Source organism: Sus scrofa, chromosome 8 (assembly GCF_054392235.1).
Source record: "Sus scrofa isolate SSC_HxYL_T2T_F1_AM1 chromosome 8, Sscrofa_HxYL_maternal_Yorkshire_Landrace_v2.0, whole genome shotgun sequence".
Lineage (NCBI taxonomy): Eukaryota > Metazoa > Chordata > Mammalia > Artiodactyla > Suidae > Sus > Sus scrofa.
This window is the reverse complement of record NC_139390.1, coordinates 136,762,558-136,785,863: the sequence shown is the minus strand read 5'-3', so window position 1 is coordinate 136,785,863 and position 23,306 is coordinate 136,762,558. Positions and strand designations below refer to the sequence as shown.

General features: G+C 46.7%; 1 protein-coding gene across 1 annotated transcript in view; it reads right to left on the bottom strand.

Annotated features, from left to right (window-relative positions):
- Positions 1-2,741: 2,741 nt before the first annotated feature.
- Positions 2,742-23,306, bottom strand: part of FAM13A (family with sequence similarity 13 member A) — a 307,599-nt gene continuing 287,034 nt past the window's right edge. Inside the window, 4 exon segments of the mRNA NM_001441946.2 lie at positions 2,742-7,497; positions 10,256-10,357; positions 10,947-11,143; positions 19,057-19,152. Of these exon segments, the coding sequence (NP_001428875.1) occupies positions 7,371-7,497; positions 10,256-10,357; positions 10,947-11,143; positions 19,057-19,152 (522 nt within the window). The 3' untranslated portion in view covers positions 2,742-7,370.

The window sequence follows — 23,306 nt, the reverse complement described above, 5'->3', positions numbered from 1 at the left end:
CCACATCAGGACCTTAAACATCAGGCAGCCCTTGGCCTCCGCTGGCATCAGGTGCGCCGGCTTCTGTCAACCTGGGATTTTGAACGGATGGGAGCTGCTCATTCCCCGAAATACCCAGGGTGCAGTCTGCACCCTCTCCTTCAAGTAAGGTCTTTGGTCCAGCAGCATCTTGGCACCTGGAAACTTGTCAAAAATGTAGATTGTGGAGTGTCTGTTGTGGCGCAGTGGAAAGGAATCCGACTAGTATCTATGAGGATGCAGGTTCGATCCCTGGCCTCGCTTAGGGGGTTAAGGATCCAGGGTTGCCACGAGCTGTGGTGTAGGCTGGCAGCTAAAGCTCCGATTGGACCCCTAGCCTGGGAACCTCCATATGGGTGTGGCCTTAAAAAGCAAAGAAAAGCAGATGGTTGGCACCTGCCCCCAGCCTGTATCCACCAGGACTACTTCCCGCATTACCCATGGTCAGTATTCCAGTTGGAGAAGCCTGGCGCTCTGCTACCAGGGAGAAATGTATCCTTCATCCTATCTCTACCTTCCCTACCTTTGGTCTAATCTTGCCCAGAACTTTTAAGTTCTTCAAAAGTAAAGTAAACCAGGAGCTACCCTATAGCACAGGGAACTGTATTCAACGCCCGGTAATAACCTATACTAGAAAAGAAGCTGAAAAGGACTATACATATATATTCGTACCTGAATCACTTTTCTGTACTCCTGAAACATTGTAAATCAACTATACTTCAATTTTAAAAAAATAACAAAAAGACCAAAACAAAAAAAAAAATTAAAAAAATAAAACAAATTAAAAAAGTAACACTTCCAGAAAAATTACAATATCTCAAAACATCTTACCAAGATGTACTCAACGCTGCAGAACCAGAAGCATGACCAGGACTTCTCAGCCTCTTTGAACTGCCTTAGAGAAATTAAATGAAGATTCACATGGGGAGAAGGTTGTGGGTTTCAAAATTCACAGTAACATATAGTTTATACACACAAAGGAGACATGGGGGGTCCAGAGGGGTCAGACGCGGTTCTCATTGTGTTTTGGACTGGGCTGCATCCCCTGGCAGGTGCTGCAAAGCTCGGAGCCGCCCTGTGGTGTAGGTCTTGTTGGTGGAGAGAAGTGAGAAGCAAGCTGTCAACAAGCCTAGTTGCTGCTAAATCCCGTTTGTCGGCCTGCCAGCCGGCATTCTAAAAATGCATTTGGGAATTTTGACTTTTGGCTTTTACTGAACATGAAATTCAACTATGTATTTATAGCCTTGGTAAGCTGACCCAGTTTAGGGATAACGCTGATGTATTTTCGTATCAGAATCCAAGTCTAAGAGGAGGCGAGAATGAGGCCACGGAGAGGCCTGAGAAGGACAGTCCCTCTCCCTCAGCCTCCCAAGGTGGACCCTGTTCTGAAATCCCCACTCGGGCCTCGCACAGTGCCTCAAACTGATAGGATTCAGAGCAAAAACACTTCCAGGGGGCCCCGGGGGAGGCTGTTCCCCGCCCGGGCTTTGTCACAGGCTGTGGAAGCTGGTGTACCTGGGCCAGCATCACTTTCTGGTCCCTCCTAGGAACCATACCCAAGCAGGATTTAAGAAAATGGAGGGTCACCGCATACTGCCCCCCACTTCTGCCTCCATTTTATTACTTTGGACCCAGTGTTTCAAAAAATTAAATCATTGGAGTTCCCTGGTGGCCTAGGGATTAAGGAGCCGATGTCGTCACTGCTGCAGCTTGGGTTCAATCCCTGGCTCCAGAACTCTTTCTGGGCTCAGCCAAAAAAAAAAAAATTCAGGGTGAGCTTCGATTTTGGCAGAATGGCAGGAGATCATGCTGTCAGCATGTCAGCAGTGCTGGACTTCCTGCTCCCAGGTTAGACCCATCTCTGTTCCTGATGTCAAGTCCTGGGACAAGGGCCTTACTCCGAGCCTTCATTTTTTGAAATTTGAGGTTTAGCCTATTTTTTTTTTTCTTTCTTTTTGATCCTTTTGGGGCCTCACCTGTGGCATATGGAAGTTCTGAGGCTTAGGGGTCGAATCAGAGCTGCAGCTGTCGGCCTACACCACAGGCACAACTCGAGATCTGAGCTGCGGCTGCGAGCTGCACCACAGCTCGTGGCAATGCCAGATCCTTAACCCACTGAGCGAGGCCAGGGAATGAACCTGCGTCCTCTTGGATACTAATCAGATACATTTCCATTGCGCTACAACAGGAACTCCGAGGTTTAGCATATTTTGAACGTGAACTTGAGTCACTTCGAGCGTCTATAACACGTGCAGCTTAAAGCACACGTTCAGGCCTGGCTTGCACCAGGGGCGAGCCACTTACCTGCATGGCTGAGATGTGCCTCTTCTCCTGAGTCACAGTTTTCTGGTGGCCTCTTTAGCTTCAGAGCGGTGAACAGCTGGTGTATTTACCTACGATGGCCTCCTTGCCTTTGGAAATGTACTTGAACAACTGTTTGCCTTAACGCATTTCTCTCTGCCCCCTCCAGCCCCTTCCAGGAGTTGTTTGAAAGGCAGCTAAAGCACAGAGCAGAAACCCATTTCCCTACGACCATCCCGGGCCTGTCTAGCTTGGACTCAGTTTGTTTCACCTTCCAGGGCCCTCCCTGGAGACAGAACAACCAATCTCACTCCCCAGGAGCTCAAGGGAGTAGCTTGATTTTTGACTGAAGGGAAAAGTCAGACCCCACAGGGCAGGTTCCATAGCACGTTCCTGACGCTGTCAAAGATTTGAGAAACATGTATGATGAAAAATATTTTATTTAAGTTTCTACAAAATACAGTCATGTACAAAAATGTACATAACATGTTTTCACTCAGTTTCCATTTTAAAAAAGGAACACCTGTAACTGCAAATACTTTCTGCTTATACATCATGTAAACATTGCTCCGGGCCCAGGTGATTGTCTGACATTGTATCCATCCACTCTTGGAGATGTTGGTGGCCCTGTCGGCGGTGCTTTCAGATCGAGAATGAGATCTGCCAACATGACATCTTGAGCTGCGTGCATGACCACGACTGGCTGGATTCCAGGCGGAACGAGACCCTCCAGCGGCATAACTGCAGTTTCATAGCGACACGGAAGCTGCAGATGCAGATTGCATCTGTGGAGACCTGCACCCGACCTCAGCCTATCCACATACACCTGTTATGAAGGATCGCAAAGATGCCCCCAAGGGCTCAGGCTCTACTCAGGAAGGTGGCCGATGCCCCCGTGCAGTGGCTGCCTCTACATCACCCGTCTTTGGCACCTGCTGGGTCAGCCACCGCGTGAAGCAGCGTCAGTGAGCACCACGTCACTACCTACAGATTTCAGAATATGCTTAGCCCAGCTTTTCACAAAATGTACTCTACAGTAGATGTTTGAGAGTCACCTGGGGAAACAAATAAAAGGAATGAAGGAAAGGAAAGGAAACACATCCTGGCTTTTGCCAACTCATGGGCTTCCGAGGAAACACTGCTTCAGTGTTTTAGTCCAGGGCTCTTCCTATTGGTTTAACCTAAGGGATGCTCTGAAAGAGAATCACGGAGCTGTGGATCTTGGCGCAGATCAACCACCCCCTGCCCAAGGAAGCAGCGTCTCAGGAAGACCCGTCCTGAAAGCAACGCCAATTTAGACCACGACCAGATTCTCACAGAGCAGTTAAGAGCCTTCAACTGTAAATTATCATCAAAGGTACTGAGGTCTAAACCCTTAAGACAAAATGGCATCTTCATGCTCAGATGAAGAATCTCTTAAAAAACGAATCAACAAACTTTCAATTTTGACTGTCCTTATACCTCTGTGATCATTTCTCGATACAGGGCTCCAGTCTGTCTACCGAGAACCAGGCAGCCTGAGAAGCAACCAGCTTAATCGGCCACATGGCTGCACTTTGAGTCCCATAATAAACCTTAATATTCACCTTATAAGGAATTCTACGCTCGACCACATTAATAAATGCCCAGTCTTGGGGCGGGGGCGGGGGGGGGGGCTCCAAGATTGCTGGCCTGGGGACATCTCTGTGCCACACTGATGACAACAAGCACAGCCCTGAGGCATTTGTCCCCAGGCTAGAGATGCCACACCTGGGAGCAGGCACGCCCTATAATGGGTTCTTCCACCACCAAGCAAATGTTGCATCAGAATGAGACAAAGCACAAATCCCACTGACGTCACAAACAGAGGCATAGCTGATCCCTGCCTAACAAATAATCATCTTTTGACCTCAGACTGGCGCCCAAAGGGGTCTAATTACTAGCTCACAGTGAATTAGAGCTAGCAATTACAAAAATTAGTTCTCTAGTTTGAAATTTGATTTTTTTTGTAGAAAATTTCTCAGACTCGGAGAGCACCGAGACTGCGCGGGATTTCCTTTACCAACACGCGTCTTGAGAAACTTCTCAGCAAGCCTTTACCCTCAACCTTGCACACGGGTATCTAAAAAGCGAAATCCAAATGCAATGTTTCGAAGATGAAATGCAGTCATGACAGACACGTACACCTCTATTTCAAGGTTCACTCCAGACCGCAACACCATAAGAGCAAACGCTGGCATTCCTGCTGCACTGCAGCGGAGATGAATCTGACTACTACCCAAAAGGATGTGGGTTCCATCCCTGGCCTCGCTCAGGGGGTTAAGGATCCGGCGTCGCTGTGAGCGGTGGTGTAGGTCACAAACCTGGCTCGGATCTGATGTTGCTGTGGTTGTGGCGCAGGTCAGCAGCTACAGCTGCAGTTTGACTCCTATAGCCTGGGAACCTCCATATGGAGTGGGTGCGGCCCTACGAAGCAAAAAAAAAGAAAATGCTGGTGAAAAGGACAAGCCTTTGCTCTAATTCTTACAATCATACCATCAAGTTTCTTCATGCTTGACTTTTCCTTATCATTGCTATTAAGTAATCTTTGACATTTCTTTTGTTGGCATGTGCTAATAAACACACATTCCCAAGAGAGCAAAGCCAAAACCGCAGTCCAGAGTATTCTGTGGGAAGCCAATTAAGCCACTGCCTCTGGGGCCCTGAGACTCTGGGCTGCAGAAACGGTTGCTGTGGAAACAAATTTACCATTTCTGGCAGGGCCAGAACCTCCTATCTAGTGTAAATAGGGCTCCCCCTGCTTAATTCTGGCACCTTCTAGAAAGCATGCTCATTACTAGAAATCACAAAGGAAACACGACATTCTGTACTGTAACGTGGTGTTTTATTCAGTCGCACAATTTGGAATGGGGATTCCTGAATAAATCTGGTACTTAATTTACCTTTGGCAGAAACAATGGATTTCAAAACATTTAGTAGCTTCTCACGTACACAGAGCCTTTTCCTCTTTAAAGTTCTGAGCATATTAGTATTTTTCGAAACAGTACTCAAACAGATGTGCTTTGAAAGTTAACTGGCGATGATGTGATTTATAGTATAGCTTAGTTAAGAGAATAATTACTCAAAAAGGACAAACTAGACATGTATTTCTTTTAAAAAATACAATTTTTGGTCATGTGAAATGATTCATGTTCAGATTTCAAAAATAGAAAACGTTCTAAAGTGCATCATTTTATTTATAATATAACTCCTTGAAATTATAAGCAATCTGCAATGTAAACAGTAGAGCAAAGAATACCATATATATATATATACATATATATATATATATGTATATATATATATATATATGTTGTAGGGTTATGTACCGTCTTTAAGTGTGTGGATTAAACCGGGGCACTTCCGATACACAGCTCCTGCTTCTAGAAGATAATTTTTTATGAGCAAGCCTACAGGTATTATTTTTTCTTCTACTCCTGATTTAAACAATGTTCAACCAACAGAGAGCTGCTACCTCACTTCAGCAATGGAAAATGCTACTGCACATTCAATCTGATCAGGCAATTCCTCGAGAACCCATTTGGGAAACTGACAAACAAAACAAAATGGTACCCTTTGGTGTCCTGTTCAACCCGCGACATTCTCTTCAAAAGGCAAAGTCTGCTGAAGCACCATCTCTGGGCAACCAGTGGCTGCTGTGTAGACACCTGTGCTCGACCTCAGACAGTACAAAGGGGGACTTGGATGGGCAGGCAGAGCCAGAACTCCTGCCTCAGTGTGGATACAGAGCGTCCGAAAGTAGCAACCAATGACAAGATGACATCAGCCCAGAGATGAAGGATTTGGGGTCTTAAATTTCCTGGTCCCTCCAACATGTCTAATATAGACAGCTTTGTGACACAGTCTTTGAAGAAATTCTAATCACATTTGGCTACATGTCATTATTTTTCCTCTTTATACATGATCTTGAAAACAGTATGATGGAGATTCTGCCTTGGGTTGAGTTCTGAGAGCTACACTTACCCCTCAGTTTGATTTTTAGTGCAGGTTCACTTAAAAAAAAAAAAAAAAATTGAACTCTGGTAAGTACTCAGGAGGTTTAGAATACAGACTCTTTCTCTCCGATGATCCTTTACACTGAAGCTAAGAATCAAGCAAGACCCTTTTGTTTGGCTAGAGCCCAAACCACACCTAACCTTCAACAGGCTGCTGGCTTCCTCCCTCAGCGCTGGATATTGAAATCGGAGGCTCACAAGTGCAGTCAACGTTCAGGGAGGAACTCTCCAGGCTCTCCACCGGTGCCTAATTTAAAAATCAGCACAAACACAGCCGCTGCTCCAGCCCCCGCCCCGACCTCCACCGGTGGTCCAGCCCCGGTCAGGGATCCAAATTCTATCCGCTGAGCACATCTTGGAGAAACACATGGTCGCCTGGAGGATGCGCTGCCATTCTGGGCAGATGCTGCTTCCATCACCTGAGAGCTGAACGGGAAGCAACGCGCACGACTGGGGAAGACGCAGCTCCGAGGAAAGGTCATGAGAACCTGGCCGAGGCAGCCAACGGGGCTCTGATGCGTGTTTCCACGTTACCGGGGCCAGAGAGAACGCGCACGCGCACTCCAAGTCCGCTCTCCAAAGTGAAGTCCTGAGCTTGTTTTTGTCACAGTTCGAGGACGGTCTGCTTCTCAGTGACCCAGGGAAGAACAGTGTGTATTCTCCGTAGATGAGTGTGTTTCCACGTCGTGAGGCATCGCGGCTGCTGTCGGTGAAGCCTCCGCCGCCGCGGCCGCATGTCTCTGCGCACAAGGATGCGGGGGAACGTGACTTTGCCTCCCAACATCGCTGCGAGAGGCAGGTGGCCTCCTTCCTCCTAGGGGGTTTCTAAGGCAGGCGAAGGGCACTGGAGCTGACCCCAGTGGCCTGGAGGCAGAAGGGGCACATGCTTTGCAGGTCCGGCTCCGAGGCTGCCTTCCAGTTTCTGCAGCGCTGCTATTACACCAGGGGAGGCGGCGGCGGTGGGGGGCACATTCACGCTGCATCCCCAGCCCCCTTTGCTTGGACAGGGCTGCCTCCTCACATGGACTTGGAATCCGTGTCCCTCTTGCTGATGAGCACCTCCAGGAGCCTCAGTTTGGCCTTAATGTGCTTATATTCGTTGTACTCTTCGGCCATGGGAGTGCGATCTTCCTTCTGGACGTTTCTAAGGGAAACAAAGGGAAAAGGGGCTGCTGACCACCTGCTGTCTCTCCCAGAGGATGCTGTTTCTCAGGTGAATTATCATCATGGGGAAACCTGCAGTCCCCATAGAATCGGTGCTGCCAAGCATCGTTTGGTATCACGGCTGGAGCTGGGTGTAGACAAGCGGTGACAGGCACCAGGCAACTGAGTTTTTTTCGTGAGCTACCCTGGCATCTCGCGGAATGAGAGGAAGGAACATACAGGTCTCCTCTCTCTGCTGTTCCTACCTGGGAATTCACACTAAGTTTCCATACCCTGAAATCCTTGATTTATACTTAATACTTGGCTGTATTTCATCTAATGAACTGTTAAATTTCTAACTAGGTATTGGTATATCCATGATTCAGTTTTTTCAAAAACAGATAGTTAATATGCCTACTTCTTATAATAACTAGTCTTAGAATTCAGCAATGGGATCCCAGAATCCTAGTAAATAAGGCTTTACAGTTTACTGAGTAATCTTATATGCTTACCTTTTATAGGCACACGTATTAACTGGGAGCTGATTACAGGGTAAGCGCTGTGCTAAGTGCTCTGAATCTGGGCTCTAGTACAACCCGCAGGAGAACCTGATGGAATGCCGCTGCTACCCACAGGCTTTGCCAATCGTTCTGCATGCAGATGGGTTTTCCTGATGTGTTTGAGGGAGAAGGTGGCACCACGTCTTACTCCGCCACCATCTTGATCCCGCCTGCTCCCCACATTCTTCACCACCCTGCGGAACTGTCCTGCTGCTCACCCCACTTTGAGACACAAGGGTCAAGCATTCAAAGACCAGTCTGCCTTCTCTTCTTACTAAAGAGCCAACATGGGAAAGGCGGTCGCTTGGGGTTCATTTCATGGTGCTCAGTGAACAGATTTAATGCCTGCTCGGCCTGTCCAAGGAAAGGGTCCCAGATGGCTCCCCGAAGAGGGGAGGGAAGGGGGCGTGTGACCCCAGCCCTGGACGTGCCCTTGAAGGGCTTTACTCACCTCTGACCCAAAGTGATGAAACCAGAGTTTGTGACATCTGAGGTCCCCCCAACAGGTCTACGGGTGCATGATGGTTACTGATTCCCATCAACTGTATTTTCTTAAAACGTCTGAAGGGTACGTAATTGTAGGATATCTATGCATCACGTGACTTTAACCATATGGGGAAAATGAACAAACCAAAAATACGCTTGGAAAGAAGGCTGGAATGAACCATATCGAAACCTTAGTCCTGGCTTGTCTTTGGTTATTATTAATATTGTGTGTATTCTTTCTTTTATCTGGTTATCTGTATTTTCCAAATATCCTACAATTCATGGAGAAAGAAAAGCAAATATTTAGGCATAAAAATTTATAAACAAAATTTAAAAAACTTGAGAAAGTCCTTATAGGAGAGATTCAATTCAGGGACCCTAAAAATAAATATATACAATAATTGAAATAAAATGAAATAGAGAACATTTTAAATGCCAAAGTTAATTTTTATAGTACTTTTCTTTCCTAGTACTTTTGAGAAGTATGAAAAGAGATGTAAAGAGAAACTGTATTTACACTGTTTAGATTTTTTTTTCCTTTTCTCTCTCTCTTTTTTTTTTTTTTTTTTTTTTTTTGCCTCCTCAGGGCATATGGAGTTCCCAGGCCAGGGATTAGATCTGAGCCACACTTGCAACCTCTACCACAGCAGCAGCGTGGCTGGATCCTTTCACCCACTGTGCCGGGCTGGGGATCGAACCTGAGTCTTTGCACTGCAGAGGCGCCGCTGATCTGTCGCACCATAGCAGGAACTCCTCCACTGTTTCAGTAACTTGGATTAAAATAAAATCATTTAAAAATGATAAAACTTAATTCCAGTGTCAGAAACAGAAATCTGTTCTCTGTTCTACCCTTGTCTGATGCTATGACTTGAGTAAGACATTCTGGATGGCCACCTGCCAACTGGGAACACTAGTCCTCAGTATAATTCTCTGCGGTGATGATTCCATTATACCTTAAAACTCAAGGTGGACTTACTGCTTCTTGTGAATTTCTCACTCCACTTGACAACACAGGTTTTCAAATGAACTTAAAACCTAAAAAGATCTACAGTGTCTCTTTCCTTATTTCTCCTTCAAGCTCATTAAGACAAAAAACCAAAAATCAAAACCAGCGCTGCCAATGAGAAACTTCGCTTTAGGAGTTCCCATCATGGCACAGTGGAAACAAATCCAACTAGGACCCGTGAGGTTGTGGGTTTGATCCCTGGCCTCGCTCAGTGGGTTAAGGATCCGGCATTGCCATGAGCGCGGGTGTAGGTCGCAGACTCAACTTGGATCTGATGTTGCTGTGGCTGTGGTGCAGGCTGGCAGCTGTAGCTCTGATTGGACCCCTAGCTTGGGAACCTCCATATGCCGCAAGTGCAGCCGTAAAAATCAAAAAAAAAAAAAAAAAAAAAAAAAAAAAAGAGAGAGAAATTTAGCTTTAAGCTACTCACTTTAGATCAGCATTAGGTTAGTTTTACAATTATTAGCCCAAAACCATATCAGTCTTGGATACTGTCCAATGAGCAATGAGCATTTCTTCCTGAAGGACCACACGAACCCCACTGTCTCACATCCACCCCAAAGGGGCCCTGGGCACAAACCCAAGGACTGGGCTACAGGAAGGATGCAGGGTGGCACCCAGGGTGGGGGGCGGTACTCAGATGTGACTGAGAAGCAGGAGGCTGTGTGGGTGGGGAGGGGGAGGGGGAGGAAGTCCCATGTCCTTACCTTCCATTTTGTCTGAAAAAATTGTCTTCAAAATCACGCAGCTTCTTTCGAATCCTTTTCTTTTCTTCTCTCATTTCCTGCAGGTGTTCCAAGAGTTCTGGTCTAAGAGGAGCAGAAGCATTTCAAGAAAGCGTAGTTAAATCAGAATTATTAGAAATGTAATGAATCAGCGACTTGATGGTAGTTGTGGGGAAAGGGAAAAAAAAGCATATAAAGGCAGAAACTGCTGAGGGAGCTGGACGTCAGCAGAAATGGGTGTTTTTTATCACCCAGAAGCCAAAGCACACTGATGACAGATATGGCTCCTGGGGCGCCTGCAAGGCTCCAGCTCCTTAGGAATTCTTCAGGCTTGTGAAATCCCATGGCACTTTGTCATATTTTGCTTTGAAAGGAAGAGAGGACATCTGTGCTTAGTGGGTGTTAAGTGGTGAGCCGTGGAGCACAGACCCCCACGATGCCACTGTAGTGCCCTCCCGATTGCTTGGGCAAGATCTCGGACGCCCCCTCAAATAAAGTGGGATGAAGCCCAGAAGACTGCTGAACCAGAAATGAAAACGCACACTGTTTTATCCACATACACCCCCGGGAAGTCACCTGTGTTTTGCCAGCCAATTTATTTAAACACAAAGGCTAATATTTCAGAAAGTTATGTTTACCGAAACATGTCAGTACCACCACCAAAACAACATACATTGAAGCTGCATGAAGATTTGAAAGTCCGGTGTCCTGGCTGCATTTGGATGGCATTTTATCATCCATGGGGGAAATAAACCCATCAGCATCATCGTCGAATTGGTCCAGAAAACAACGTGCGCTGAACTCGGTTTTCAGGGTGACTGTGAAGTCAGGCTTTGTGTTATTATCATCTTCTGAACCCTCCTCTTCTTCCTGGAGATATAGGAAGCAACCCCAATAAAAATCTGGTTACGTTTTTGAGCCCTCGTTCATTATAAGTATGATATAATGATCCCTTAAGTACCCAGATCCCATAAAGAGTCTCTGTATATCTATGTTTAGCCAGACATGTGCACATGATAGACATGTTATGAATATCTCTACATGCACAGTAAATAAGACAAACACTAAACACAGATACACTCAAGAGGGAAAAAACTATGAAAAAATAAGTGCACAGCACAATTAAGAGCTATCAAGGCCAAGGGTAGGAAGGAACAACCACCATAAGGTACAACCCAAATCAAATGATGCAAATGGATTTAAAAATCCCAGCGCTGTGATAACACCTAATAAAATCCACCCCCAGAAACCAGGGCTTTAAGGATTGATTCCATTACTTATGTACCTCAGAATTTTAAAAATTCATCTATAAACATTTTCAGAAATGCAACAATATAGCCTTTCTATTTAAAAGCTGAGATTATAAAATATGTGGGGTTGCTTGATGCACAAAATTTTAGGAAACTTTTGAGAAGATTTATCTTTCCACGACTGGAATCATAAAATGTTTGTTTTGGCAAAGAACTCCCAAGGGGGATAGCTGTATTTTTCGGCATCCAAGATTCTAAGAAAAGTGTGATATTCTCTGTCTTGATAATGATGCACTCAGAAAAGCAATGAAGTCAAATGAGAATTTCTTCATGCCAATTGAAAGCTGTGAGTCTAAGAAATAATATCAGAGTCTGAAAGAGATTTAAGTTTTAGTAATTTTAAAATTTTTATTTATTTATTTTTTGCTTTTTAGGGCTGTACCCGAGACATATGGAAGTTCCCAGGCTAGGGGTTGAACTAGAGCTACAGTCGCTGGCCTGCACCACAGCCACAGCAACTCGGGATCGGAGCCACGTCTGTGACCTACACCAGAGCGCATGGCAGCACCAGATCCCCGACCTACGGAGTGAGGCCAGGGATCAAACCCGCATCCTCATGGATACTAGTTGGATTCATTTCCTCTGTGCCATGATGGGAACTCCTTTATTTTTTCATTTAATTTTTTTTTTTCTTTTTAGGGCCACACCCAGAGTATATGGACGTTCCCAGGCTAGGGGCTGAATTGGAACTACAGCTGCCAGCCTCCACCACAGCCACAGCAACGCCAGAGCCCAGTCTTATCTGTGACCTGCACCACAGCTCACGGCAACGCTCAGTCCTTAACCCACTGAGGGGGCCAGGGATCAAACCCACATCCTCGTGGATACTAGTCAGGTTTGTTTCTGCTGAGCCATAACGGGAACTCTGGACAGATTTTGAAAGAGGTAATTTACTGCCAAAATGTACAGTCAGACCAGAAAAGAATATCCTAGTATCTTGAAAAATCAAAACATTGGTTAGGCATCCAGCGGCATGAACAACAGGTATGACCTCAGCTGTTAGTTCAACCCAGTGGCTTCAGTGGGGGTGCGGCCAACGGCCACTGGGAGCCAGGAGTCGCCGCCAGTGATGGGCAAACACAAGGATTCAAACTCTCTGCGGTGGATTTTCTCACCATAAAGTTTGGTATGTTTATAATGGTGTCTCTGAAGAGAAATAATGCAAATAATCAAACGGGCAAAACCAAAAGACTAACCCACAACTACAACACCACTGCTGCTATGAAGGAATGAAGGCAACCCTGGCAAAAACCAGGGGGCCTTTCCAGATTCTGCAGTGACTTCAGATCTTCCGTCTCTTAGTCAACGGACCTAAATGCTTTGTTATTAACTTTTTAAAATTAAAAGCATTTTAAAATGTACAGAGTGAAAGTGGCTTTTAAGTCAATAAACATTTCTCTTCTGTCTAAGAGGAAGTAGCAAGTCCTGTCTACGCTGGCTTTATACGAATTGAGATAAACAGGTGGAGGACGTGAGCAGGTGCACCAGGCACACGGGCAGCGCCGTGACCTCTGCTCCCCGCCCCTTCCCTGGAAGAGGAAGACCAGGTGAGACCACCTGGCGGTACACTCTGCAGAGGCAGGGGTTTGGGCCTGTGTCACCTGCTGTCCCTGGAGCTCAGCCAATGCCCGCCTATATTAGATGCTCAATAAATGTCTGTTAGCTCAGTGATTCCAGTTTAAAAGCGAAATACAAATTCCTACGAGGAGCCTGTTAAAGCCCAAGACAGATAAGAAATGAAGTCAGGGGTCTAGGCCTTCACCAGTTATAACCCAATTCCCGAGAGAACTCAAAAATGTGAGCCTGTGTCTTGCCCATCCTGAGAACTCAATCTTTTTAAGATGAAGCTAAACAAAACTATTCTCAGCGAGCTGTGAAAATCATCGGAAAGAAGAAAACAGCAAAACAGAGCTTCAGATCATAAGACCATCAGGCTGTTGTGGCTACTGAGTAGATTCTAGAAGGAATCGGCATCTAGGTAACATACGAGGAATTGAAAAAGAATGGGTGATCAGCACTGGCTCCTTGAACACAAAGGGTGAAAACTGACCATTTTTCCTTTTTTGATAGGATTGGCATAGTATCTGGCTTTCAATAAAGAAGGAGGTATGCTGATTTGTGACCGGAAAGCAGGCTGTGAAAATTTATGCAGAGCGCCCCTGCAATGCTGCTGAGCATTTGCAGGGGAGGCTCTAGCAGCCTCTTTACCTGACCCGCTTTTATCTGTCACTCGGAGAAGGTGCCAAAGGCAGAGTCACAAAATGGGTAGACAGACGTAGTAGGGTTGTCTGGTGTGCTTACACAGAACCTAGATTTCATCTATTTCATCAGGCTGGAATCGAAGGATGCATAGTAAAATGGAAATTTAAGGTACTGTAATTAAATTAGGAAAAAAAAAAAAAAAGCTGGACACAAAGTCACTAAGCAATCCCTGGACATGGGAGCTTGGGGGTTGCATAAATCAACAGTGAGGTGGGGCCATCAGCCATGGTCCTCACCTGGGGGCAGGCTGCTCCCTGGGGGACCTTTAACAATGTCTGGGGGCATTCCGGGTTGCACACTGGGGAGGGGGTGGGCCTCGTGCAGCCCTGGCATCCAGTGGGTGGAGGCCGGCCTGTCCTCCAACGAAGAGTTCTCTGGCCCAAACATCTACAGAGGGTGAGACGTCCAGCCCAAGAAAGACTGAGATGCACTCACGGCATACTGGCAGCCATGTTGGCATGCACTTGCGGAACTGAAGGGCCTTAGTCATCCAGGTCAAGGTCAGCACTAGTCTTGGTCCTCTGCCTGCTGGTTACACCATGTCTAGAATCATGTACAGTCCTGGGGATCAGTTTTTAAGAGGGATATAGACAGATGGGTGTGTGCATGGACAGCAGAGCCACTGGGCTGCCCGAAGGTCTGGAGCCCAGATCACATGAGAAAGAGTAAGAAGAAGCTGGAGGAAAACTGTTCACGGGGTGTGGGTGGGAGTGGGCAGGGCGGCGGACTGTTAACACACAAAGTGCTCTCAAGGATCTCGAGGAAGGAGTTCCCATCGTGGCGCAGTGGTTAATGAATCTGACTAGGAACCATGAGGTTGCAGGTTCGATCCCTGGCCTTGCTCTGTGGGTTAAGGATCCGGCGTTGCCGTGAGCTGCGGTGTAGGTCGCAGACCAAGGCTCAGATCCCGCGTTGCTGTGGCTGTGGTGTAGGCTGGTGGCTGCAGCTCCAATTAGACCCGTAGTCTGGGAACCTCCATACGCCCTGGGTGCAGTCCTAGAAAAGGCAAAAAGACAAAAAAAAAAAAAAAAAAAAAAAAAAAAAGGGATCTCAAGGAAGAAGCAGTAGGCTCGTTCCATGTTGCTCCAGAGGCAAAACTAAGCCTATAGGTTGAAAGTAATACAGGGACAACTATGAATATTATAATTTATTTTCATTAAATATATTTTATAGTTATTCAGCTCATACATTCTAAAATTACATACAATTACTATATCTGATAATTTAAAAAAGGATAGTTGTAAAACGAATAATGTAAGTTTTAAGCTATTCCTGATGCTTAGCCCTTGTAGCGAGCAGCCTTACTCTCTTCATGGCTGTAAACTTTTCAAGCTTGAGGATATGGAATCCTTCTTAGGGACAATGTCTCCAATCTGTCAGAAAAGTTCTAGAGAAAATTCCAGGAGGAGAACTGACTGGATGATCTGTAGGATTTGGGGGCTGGAAGATCTAGGGCTTTGAGACTAGAGCTGGCTCCCTTTGCACACAGCTGGTATCTTCCCATAAGCATTTAAAGCCAGGAACGGTGTTTAAAGATATCATTTAGATCCAATCCTCTAATCTGTAAACACACCAAAGTCTAAATTGTATTAGAGAATTGCCAATTAGTATAATCCAAATACATGCTGATAAGCTTGGCCAACTGGAACAAAATGAACTGAAAGACAACACTATTTATTAAAGCCATGCACTCATCGCAAATTATCTGCAATTTTGGCCATCATGAGGGCCATGGCCAAAACATCCTTGTGAAAAGAATAAACTAAGCTAAAGGATAAGATTTGGAAGAACGCCCTCTTTTAAAAAGAGCATCATTTGTGTATCTTCCATTTGATTCTTTAGGCAATTGTTAAGTGTCATATTTTGGGTGTGTTTAAGAACACCTTTCATCTAGGAACAGTTTTATCACATGCTTCAAAGAGAACTATGCTCATTTTCATACATACACTTGCCCCAATGTTTTCAATGATGGAGATTCATACTTGTGTGAAACTACCAGCTAGCCAAAATGGGTCTTCTTTCATGGACATCAAGCCTTATTGTAAGAAAAGAGCTCTGATTTTTAAAGATACAAGGTAGCATATTTGCCTACATTTCCAGTTTACAGGCCTCTTCTAAAACAAGTTTTATTTAAAATAATATGAATAGTGACCACAGTCCCTGGGTAACACCTGAAAGCAAGACCTGCGATGTAGTGAAGACCCTGAGAGGTAAGAAAAGGGACAGAGGGAACCGAAGAGGGGGCCCTGCAGCCTCTGGTTCCCCATCTGAGTTGCAGTGGAGAGATGCAGGCAAGAAAGTGGGGGGGGTGGTTCTCAGCTGGTGGCCCTCCATGGGAGCAAGGCCTCCACAATTCGAAACATTTGCTCCGAACTACAGTCAACAGATGACACTCCAGGCTTGGGACTGCCACGGAAATATGACAAGTGAAACTCTTACCACTCACTTCCACTTGGGGTTTTACTCCCCCTTCCGACTGAACTGCTAAAAGACCATCACGGATTTTTAGAAAAGACTGACTTTTCCCCTCGAGAGCCCTGTATATGGTAGTCCAGTGTGTTCAGGTGTCTAGAACCAAAAACATGAAAGAGGCGGATCCTAGCCCAGGCTAATTAGGTCCCTACAGATCTGTGGGCACAGATGGTACCTCCCATTCTAGCAAAAGAAACCACTGGGGACAAGGATTACCTGTTTGGTCCTAGTGACTGCTGGTCATAACGCTACATTCACAGATCAAGAACAGAGGACAATATTAGCACAGAGGACGAAATGTGGGGCCGGGGGCGGGGGCAGAGGGGGAGTGGTGCAGCTGCAGCACCTGCAAATCTGTCAGAGAGAACTAAGGTATCTCTCTATAAAATGACCATTTGGGGGAGTTCCCATTGTGGCTCAATGAGTTGTGAACCCAACTAGTATCCATGAGGATGTGGGTTCAATTCCTGGCCTTGCTCAGTGGTTTAAGGATCCAGCATTGATCCATGAGCTGTGACATAGGTCACAGATGTGGCTCAGATCCTGAGTTGCTGTGGCTGTGGTGTAGACTGGCAGCTGTAGCTCCAATTCAACCCCTAGCCTGGGAATTTCCCTACACTAAAAAGCAAGAAAAAAACCCTCAAAAAAACTAAAAACCAAAAAGCGACCATTTTTAAATCATGTGCTACAAAGACTGCTTTGGTTAATTTTGGTTTTTCTATAAACTCAGTACATGAATTTTTTTTTTTTTAAGTGACCCAATGAGTTGATTTAACAAAATTTTGGAGTAAGGAAAATCCACTCCCCCAACACGGGGGGAGACAAATGCAAACAGAAAACACTGTGAAAACAAACCCCAAATCCCTGTGAGCAAAGCAAAAACCAACCAAACAGCAGCGAAGGAAACCAAACAAGAAAAGCGAGGGACTGAGATCAAGCTAAGGAGATCAGCTGGTCTACAGCATGAAAGAGGGTTGTTTAAAGTGGGTTCGCAGCAGCTACTGATTTCTGGGAGGGCTGCAGGAAGCATCACCACCGGGGCCCAATCACAGCCCCTTTTCATCCCCGGGGAGTGGGGCTGGGGTGGGGGGGGTGGGGGAGGGGGTGGGGAGTGGGGGAGGGGCACAGACGCAGACTCAGCAGCGAGGGGTTAGCAGCTGGAGGTCTTCACCTTTATCTCCTTGAAGAAGGACGCAGTTTCGCCCTCGATAATTGGCTGCAGCAAAGGGCTTCTCCGCTTGCTGGAGGGGGACCCCTGCGACAGGTGTTAATAGGCAGGTTACATGGCGAACCCCTTTTCCCGTCCCCTTCTGCCTCGCCAGGACTTATTTCTGCCTCTTAACTGCAGACTCGAACCCCTCCCCGCCAAGAATTCCCAGGAAAACCACAAACAACGGAAGCTCTTGTCCAAGTGGCTCCTTCACTTCAGAACCCCCCACCCCCCCCAGCAACCGCAGAGGCCACATGAGAGCAAGGGCAGCACGAGAGTGGGTTAACCAAACATCCAGAAAAATCCTGAGGAGAAACACTCGCCTCCCCTGCCTTCCCTCCCAATCATGGAAACTTCCAGAACCACTCCAGTCACATAAAAGCATCAAGTGATGCAAAGGTTCTCGACAGGTTGTACGTTCACTCTATCGGAGGGACACTAAAGGCCCCCGACTGGAGCTCGAAAAGGATTCCTCAGACCTGCTTTTGGTGGGGAGCTTACTGATTGATTCTGCGGGAAATTTCTAGAAAGGTAGCTTTCTTCAAACACACCTGCCTGAGGTCTCTGGACCCCCGCCCTTCTTATGAACACACACACTGTGAAAAGACATACAAAGACCACGTACTGGGCCTAGAAATAAACAAGAGATTTAAAGCAGGAAGAGAAGAGCAGCCACTAAGAAAGTGCACTCCAGCCCCAACAGAAAAGCGAGGCTGAGCCTGCTTCCCACCGAGCCAGAAGCACAACGCCTGAAGGCCAGCGGAGGAGGCCCCCAGGCTCCCCCCGAGTTGGGGGCACTGAAACAGAGGCAGCTGTCCCCCACGGGATGGACAGGACAGGACAGCTGCCCTGGCAGCTGGGCCGGGACCAGGGAGGGGAGCTGGCCAGGGCCCTAGAGGCGTCCCCAGAGCTGAGGGCAGGACACTGCTCCTTACACCTGAGGAAATCCAAATTCAGAGCCAAAGGCAGCCAAGTCCAGGGATGGTGGCCCCTGAGCGAGGGTTCACATCTGTTACCTGCGCTCCCTTTCCTCCCACTCAGCCTCCAGAGAGAGGTGGCCCCCTTCCCGAGTCCCTTAGGGGATTTCGCCCTGGCCAGGGTTCCAGCAGGGCGGACCCCTCTCTGGGAGGCCCAGAGAGGACTCTGAGCAGAGGCCCCTAGGATCAGAGAGGCCCTCTTGGAGGGGAGCCTGGAGAAGGCACAGCCCTGTCCCCTTGTGCTGTGTTTGGGGAAAGCACAGGGCCGGTGGGCCCAGCACAGGTCAGGGGGAGTGAATATGGCCAAAGCGTGTCTCCCAGGGGGAAACCCACATTCTTTCAGCTTCGGGTTTTTTGCTCATTTCTGGCAAAGGCGGCCTCAGGAGTCTTTGATAAAGTTCCTTATTCCTCAAGCCTAGGGGCCATCCATATGAATGGCAGGTTCAATTATCAAAGACTGTTCGTTCACGAGAAGGCAAGTTAGGGTCCCATTAATCAAGCCGGGGCCCCATCCAGCCAGATGGTCAACGGCGCGGCGGTGGATGGACTCACGATGATGGGGACGGCGGTGGCTCGGGACAGGATCTGTTTGACCAGGCGGTACCTGTCGTACAGCGGCTTCATAATCTGACGTTCGTTCTTGCTCACCTGCAACGCAAGAACAGGGGAGCTGAGAAGCCTGCTCCTGGTGGCCAGGCTGGCTATGCATGCTCTGGGCCTAGACAAAGTACAGATGACCCGACCCAAGTCTCACCATTCTTGCCAAATTTATTTAAACCGATAACATCAGTCAATGAACACTCGAAGTAACTGCTTCGGAGTTCTCGCTATGGCTCAGTGGAAACAAATCTGACTAGGACCCATGAGGTTGCAAGTTCGATCCCTGGTCCCGCTCTGGGGGTGAAGGATCCGGCATGGCCATGAGCTGTGGTGGAGGTCGCAGATGTGGCTTGGGTCCCACGTTGCTGTGGCTGTGGTGTAGGTGGGCGGCTACAGCTCCGATTAGACCCCTAGCCTGGGAACCTCCATATGCCTCAGGTGCGGCCCTAGAAAAACCATACATACATACATAAATAAACCGCTTCAGCTGTGGATCACTGGCAATGACTCCATCAGCAGCACTGCTTTGCCTATGATCACTGTTTATTAAAACTATGATCATTATTCATGATCAGTTCTTTATTCACAACTCTTCAAAGTTCAGAGTGCCCAGATGATCCATTACTCTCTAGGTCTAGGAAAGAAGACAGCATGCATTTCTACGATACTACTTCCCATGCCGCTCTGCAATCATTAAAAAAAAAAAAAAAAAAGGTCTCTCTTCCCCTGGGAATTGTTGTGTTTTTAGGGACATGTTCCGGCCAACAGTAGGTATTCAAGGAACACACGCCTGCAGAATACAGGGATCAGTTCATCTCCGCATCCTAAAAATCTGGCGCAGGGCTCAACCATATTTAAAGGATTGATGCTCTAGGCAGTGGGGAGAAACCAAGGGCAGATGATGGGGATGGGGCTGGCTTCTTCATCGCCTGCCTCTCCTCCCCCCATCACACCTCCAGCTCCAGAGAGAAACCAGGCTGTGTCGCGCCCCCTTGTCTAGTTGCTGGAATGGCCTCCCCTCTGCTCCTGGGTTTGGCAAATTCCAGCCCAAGAGCCACCTCCCTCCCCTGTGCAGCCCTCTTCCAACACGCCCTGTCCCGGGAGACCTGCCTGCGCTGATTGTGCGCCCTGCCCACCGCCCAATGCATATGCCGAAAACTATCCCCCCTCCCGCCCCCGGATGTGCTGGTATTTGGAAGTGGGGCCTTGGGGAGGTGATCAGAGCCTGAGGATGCAGCCTTCGGGAACAGGATGAGCACCCTTATAAAAGAGACCCAGGGGCTCCCTCGCCCCTTCTGCCACGTGAGGCCAGGGAAAAGTCAGCTGTCTGTGAGTGGCAGGTGGGCCCTTGCCAGACGTCAGCACATTAATCTTGGACTTCTCAGCCTCCAGAATCCTGAGAGAGAAATTTCTATTGTTCAGAAGCCACCCAGTCTACGATATTCCATCATAGCAGCCCCAGTGGATGACACACTTTTTTCAGCTGCATCCATGGCATATGGAAGTTCCTGCACCAGGGATGGAACCCAAGCTGCAGCTGTGACCTATGCCACAGCTGGGGCACTGTGGGATCCTTAACCCACTCTGCTGGCCTGGGGATCAAATCAGTGCTGCCACAGAGATAACGCCTTATCATTAACCCACTGTGCCACAGTGGGAACTCCTGGATGACACACTTTTATACTCTAGAGTAACTCTTTGTTGGTACATCTGTCTCCTCTTTAGACTGTAAGTCCCTTGAGAGCTGGAGTCTGTGCTTTGTATCCCTGGTAACTCTATTAGTGCCTGATATGATAAAAACAATTCCATAAGTGTCTGCAAAATGAGTGAAAGAATATTTCAAATTAAATAGGTCTGTCAAATTTATAAGTATGTACTTGTTTACCTAAATGGAGAAAGAGATGAAGTAGCTTTGTTTCAAGGCTGCTGTTGGTCTTCTGCATTTTATTTTCACTGTACATAGTGGGTGAGAGTTACAGAGGGAAGGACGGGCAAAGGTACAGCTTTGACCAGGTCTCTTTTGGGCCTTCAACTTGAAGACAATTCTGGATTATGTATGACTTGATTATCCTTTGCCATTTTTATTTACTTTTCTCAAAGCGATCAACAATCAGTGAACTTTGGATAAACCTCATAAGCCCAGGATAGGATACTGCCATTATGTAAAGTCATTTTGTGGATTTATTTTCTGTTATCAGCCCTGATAATAACAATGTCTTCTATCTCTTTCTGTTACCATAGTATCAAGAGGCAGGTAGCATTTTCCTGCTTTTACTACCTACCATAACAAAAGGAGTTTTAAAATTGCTCTTTCAATGAAAGAACTGGCTGGGAACACAGAACTGGAAGGGGACACAGAAGTTATTTCATATAAAAAAAGAGTGACGATTGAACCACAGGTGTTGCTACCACACGCCCACAACAAAGGCAACATGCAGGACAGAGAGTGTCAGGTGTCAGAAAGAATGCTGAGCAACTGGAACTCTCACTGCTGGCAAGGCTGGAACCCTCTGGAAAACTTTCTGGCCGTACCTCCCGGAGCTGAACATGACTCATCAATGCCACTCTTTAAGTACACGCCAAACAAACATGGCCTTAAGTGCACGAAAAGACATACATAAAAATGGTCACAGCAGGACTCATCCTGATAACCCCAAACTAGAAACGCCCCCATGCCCAACAGCACAATGAACACTGTAAGTTCCCCAAAGGGAACACTACACACAGCCACGGGAAGGAATGAGACAGAGCTGTATGCGACGTCATGGACTAATATCACAAGATAAAGCCAAGGAAAACAAGTCAGACACCTAAGAACACATCCAGTAAGGTTCTAATTACGTAAAGTTCAAAAAGAAGCAAATCGAATCCCCCGCGTGAGAAGCCAAGATAATGGTTTTTTCGGTGGCGGGGTGGAAGGTCATGGTATTGACGAGACTGGGACATGCTAAGGGCTTCCAGAGCTTTGGCAACATTTTATTTTTTTGATCCGGAAGCTGGTTACCTGAATTTGTCTACCCTGTGAAACGGCATCAAGATATATATTTATAATTTGGGCTCTTTTCTGTGTGTGTGTTATACTTCAACAGGAGTTCAACAGTGGCCACAAATAAGTGTGAGGAATAGAAATGAGCAATGTGTCCAATCTCACATGTAATTTAGGACTGAACACAAGGAATAATCTTTTTCATACAGGATGCAACCATTGAATGTGCTGCAGATGAGATTAAGGCACATCCGAATTGTCAACACATGGGGAAAGATAAACAGGAGATGTTCAGTGACCAAAAGACATGAAAAAAAAAATAATAATAAAGAGCCAGCACTTCCCCATTGTGGACCAATATCCTATTACTACATCTGACCCTTGAACAACATAGGTTGGAACTGCATGGCTCCACTTATACATGGATTTTTTTTTTTTTTTTTCAATAGAAAATTCTACATCACTAGATGATCCGAGGCTGGTAGCATCATGGATTCAGAACCTTGGATATGGAGGAACCGTGGATACAGAGGGCTGGCTCTTAGGTTATACACAGATTTTCCACGATGCTGAGGGTTGAACAATGCCCAACCCCTCCCTGCATTGTTCAAGAGAAGACTATGGTTTCTTGGTAGAAGCCCCTTTGGGTTGTGAAAGGAGACTTTAGATTCTGGAAGGAGACCTACTGGTGAAATTAGCCAGAAATCAATCTCCTTTCTACTTCTTTGTTTGGCAACATTTCTAGTTAGAGGGGATGAAGAGGCTAGCTGGCTGATATCTGGCTATGACACTATATTTAGATTTTCTACAAACTGCTCATAGGAAAAAATGAATAAGCCTGAGAACTAATCACTGTGAGTGATCCGATAAAGTCCAGTTTTTGACTATGGAGAGTCAAAACTCATCCCACGATGCCGCTAAAGTTCATGTCGGCATCAGAGAGAAGCATCCAGACACTAGAACTATCAATGATCTTTACATGTGAGGTGTTGGGAAGAAAGCTGCTTGATTTACACAAGGATTATTTTCATGATAAATGTCTGAGGCCAGAGGCCTGGTGATACCAAAGGTCAATGCAACCATCACCCAACATAAAGCTGTGTCTCAGGTAATTATCGGTGCTGGACTGGCAAGTAGAGCCAAAACCTAACCAACTGTTAGAGAAACAGAGCAGCACTTCGGGTCAACGGTTAAAAAAAGGGCTGCTGATGTGAAG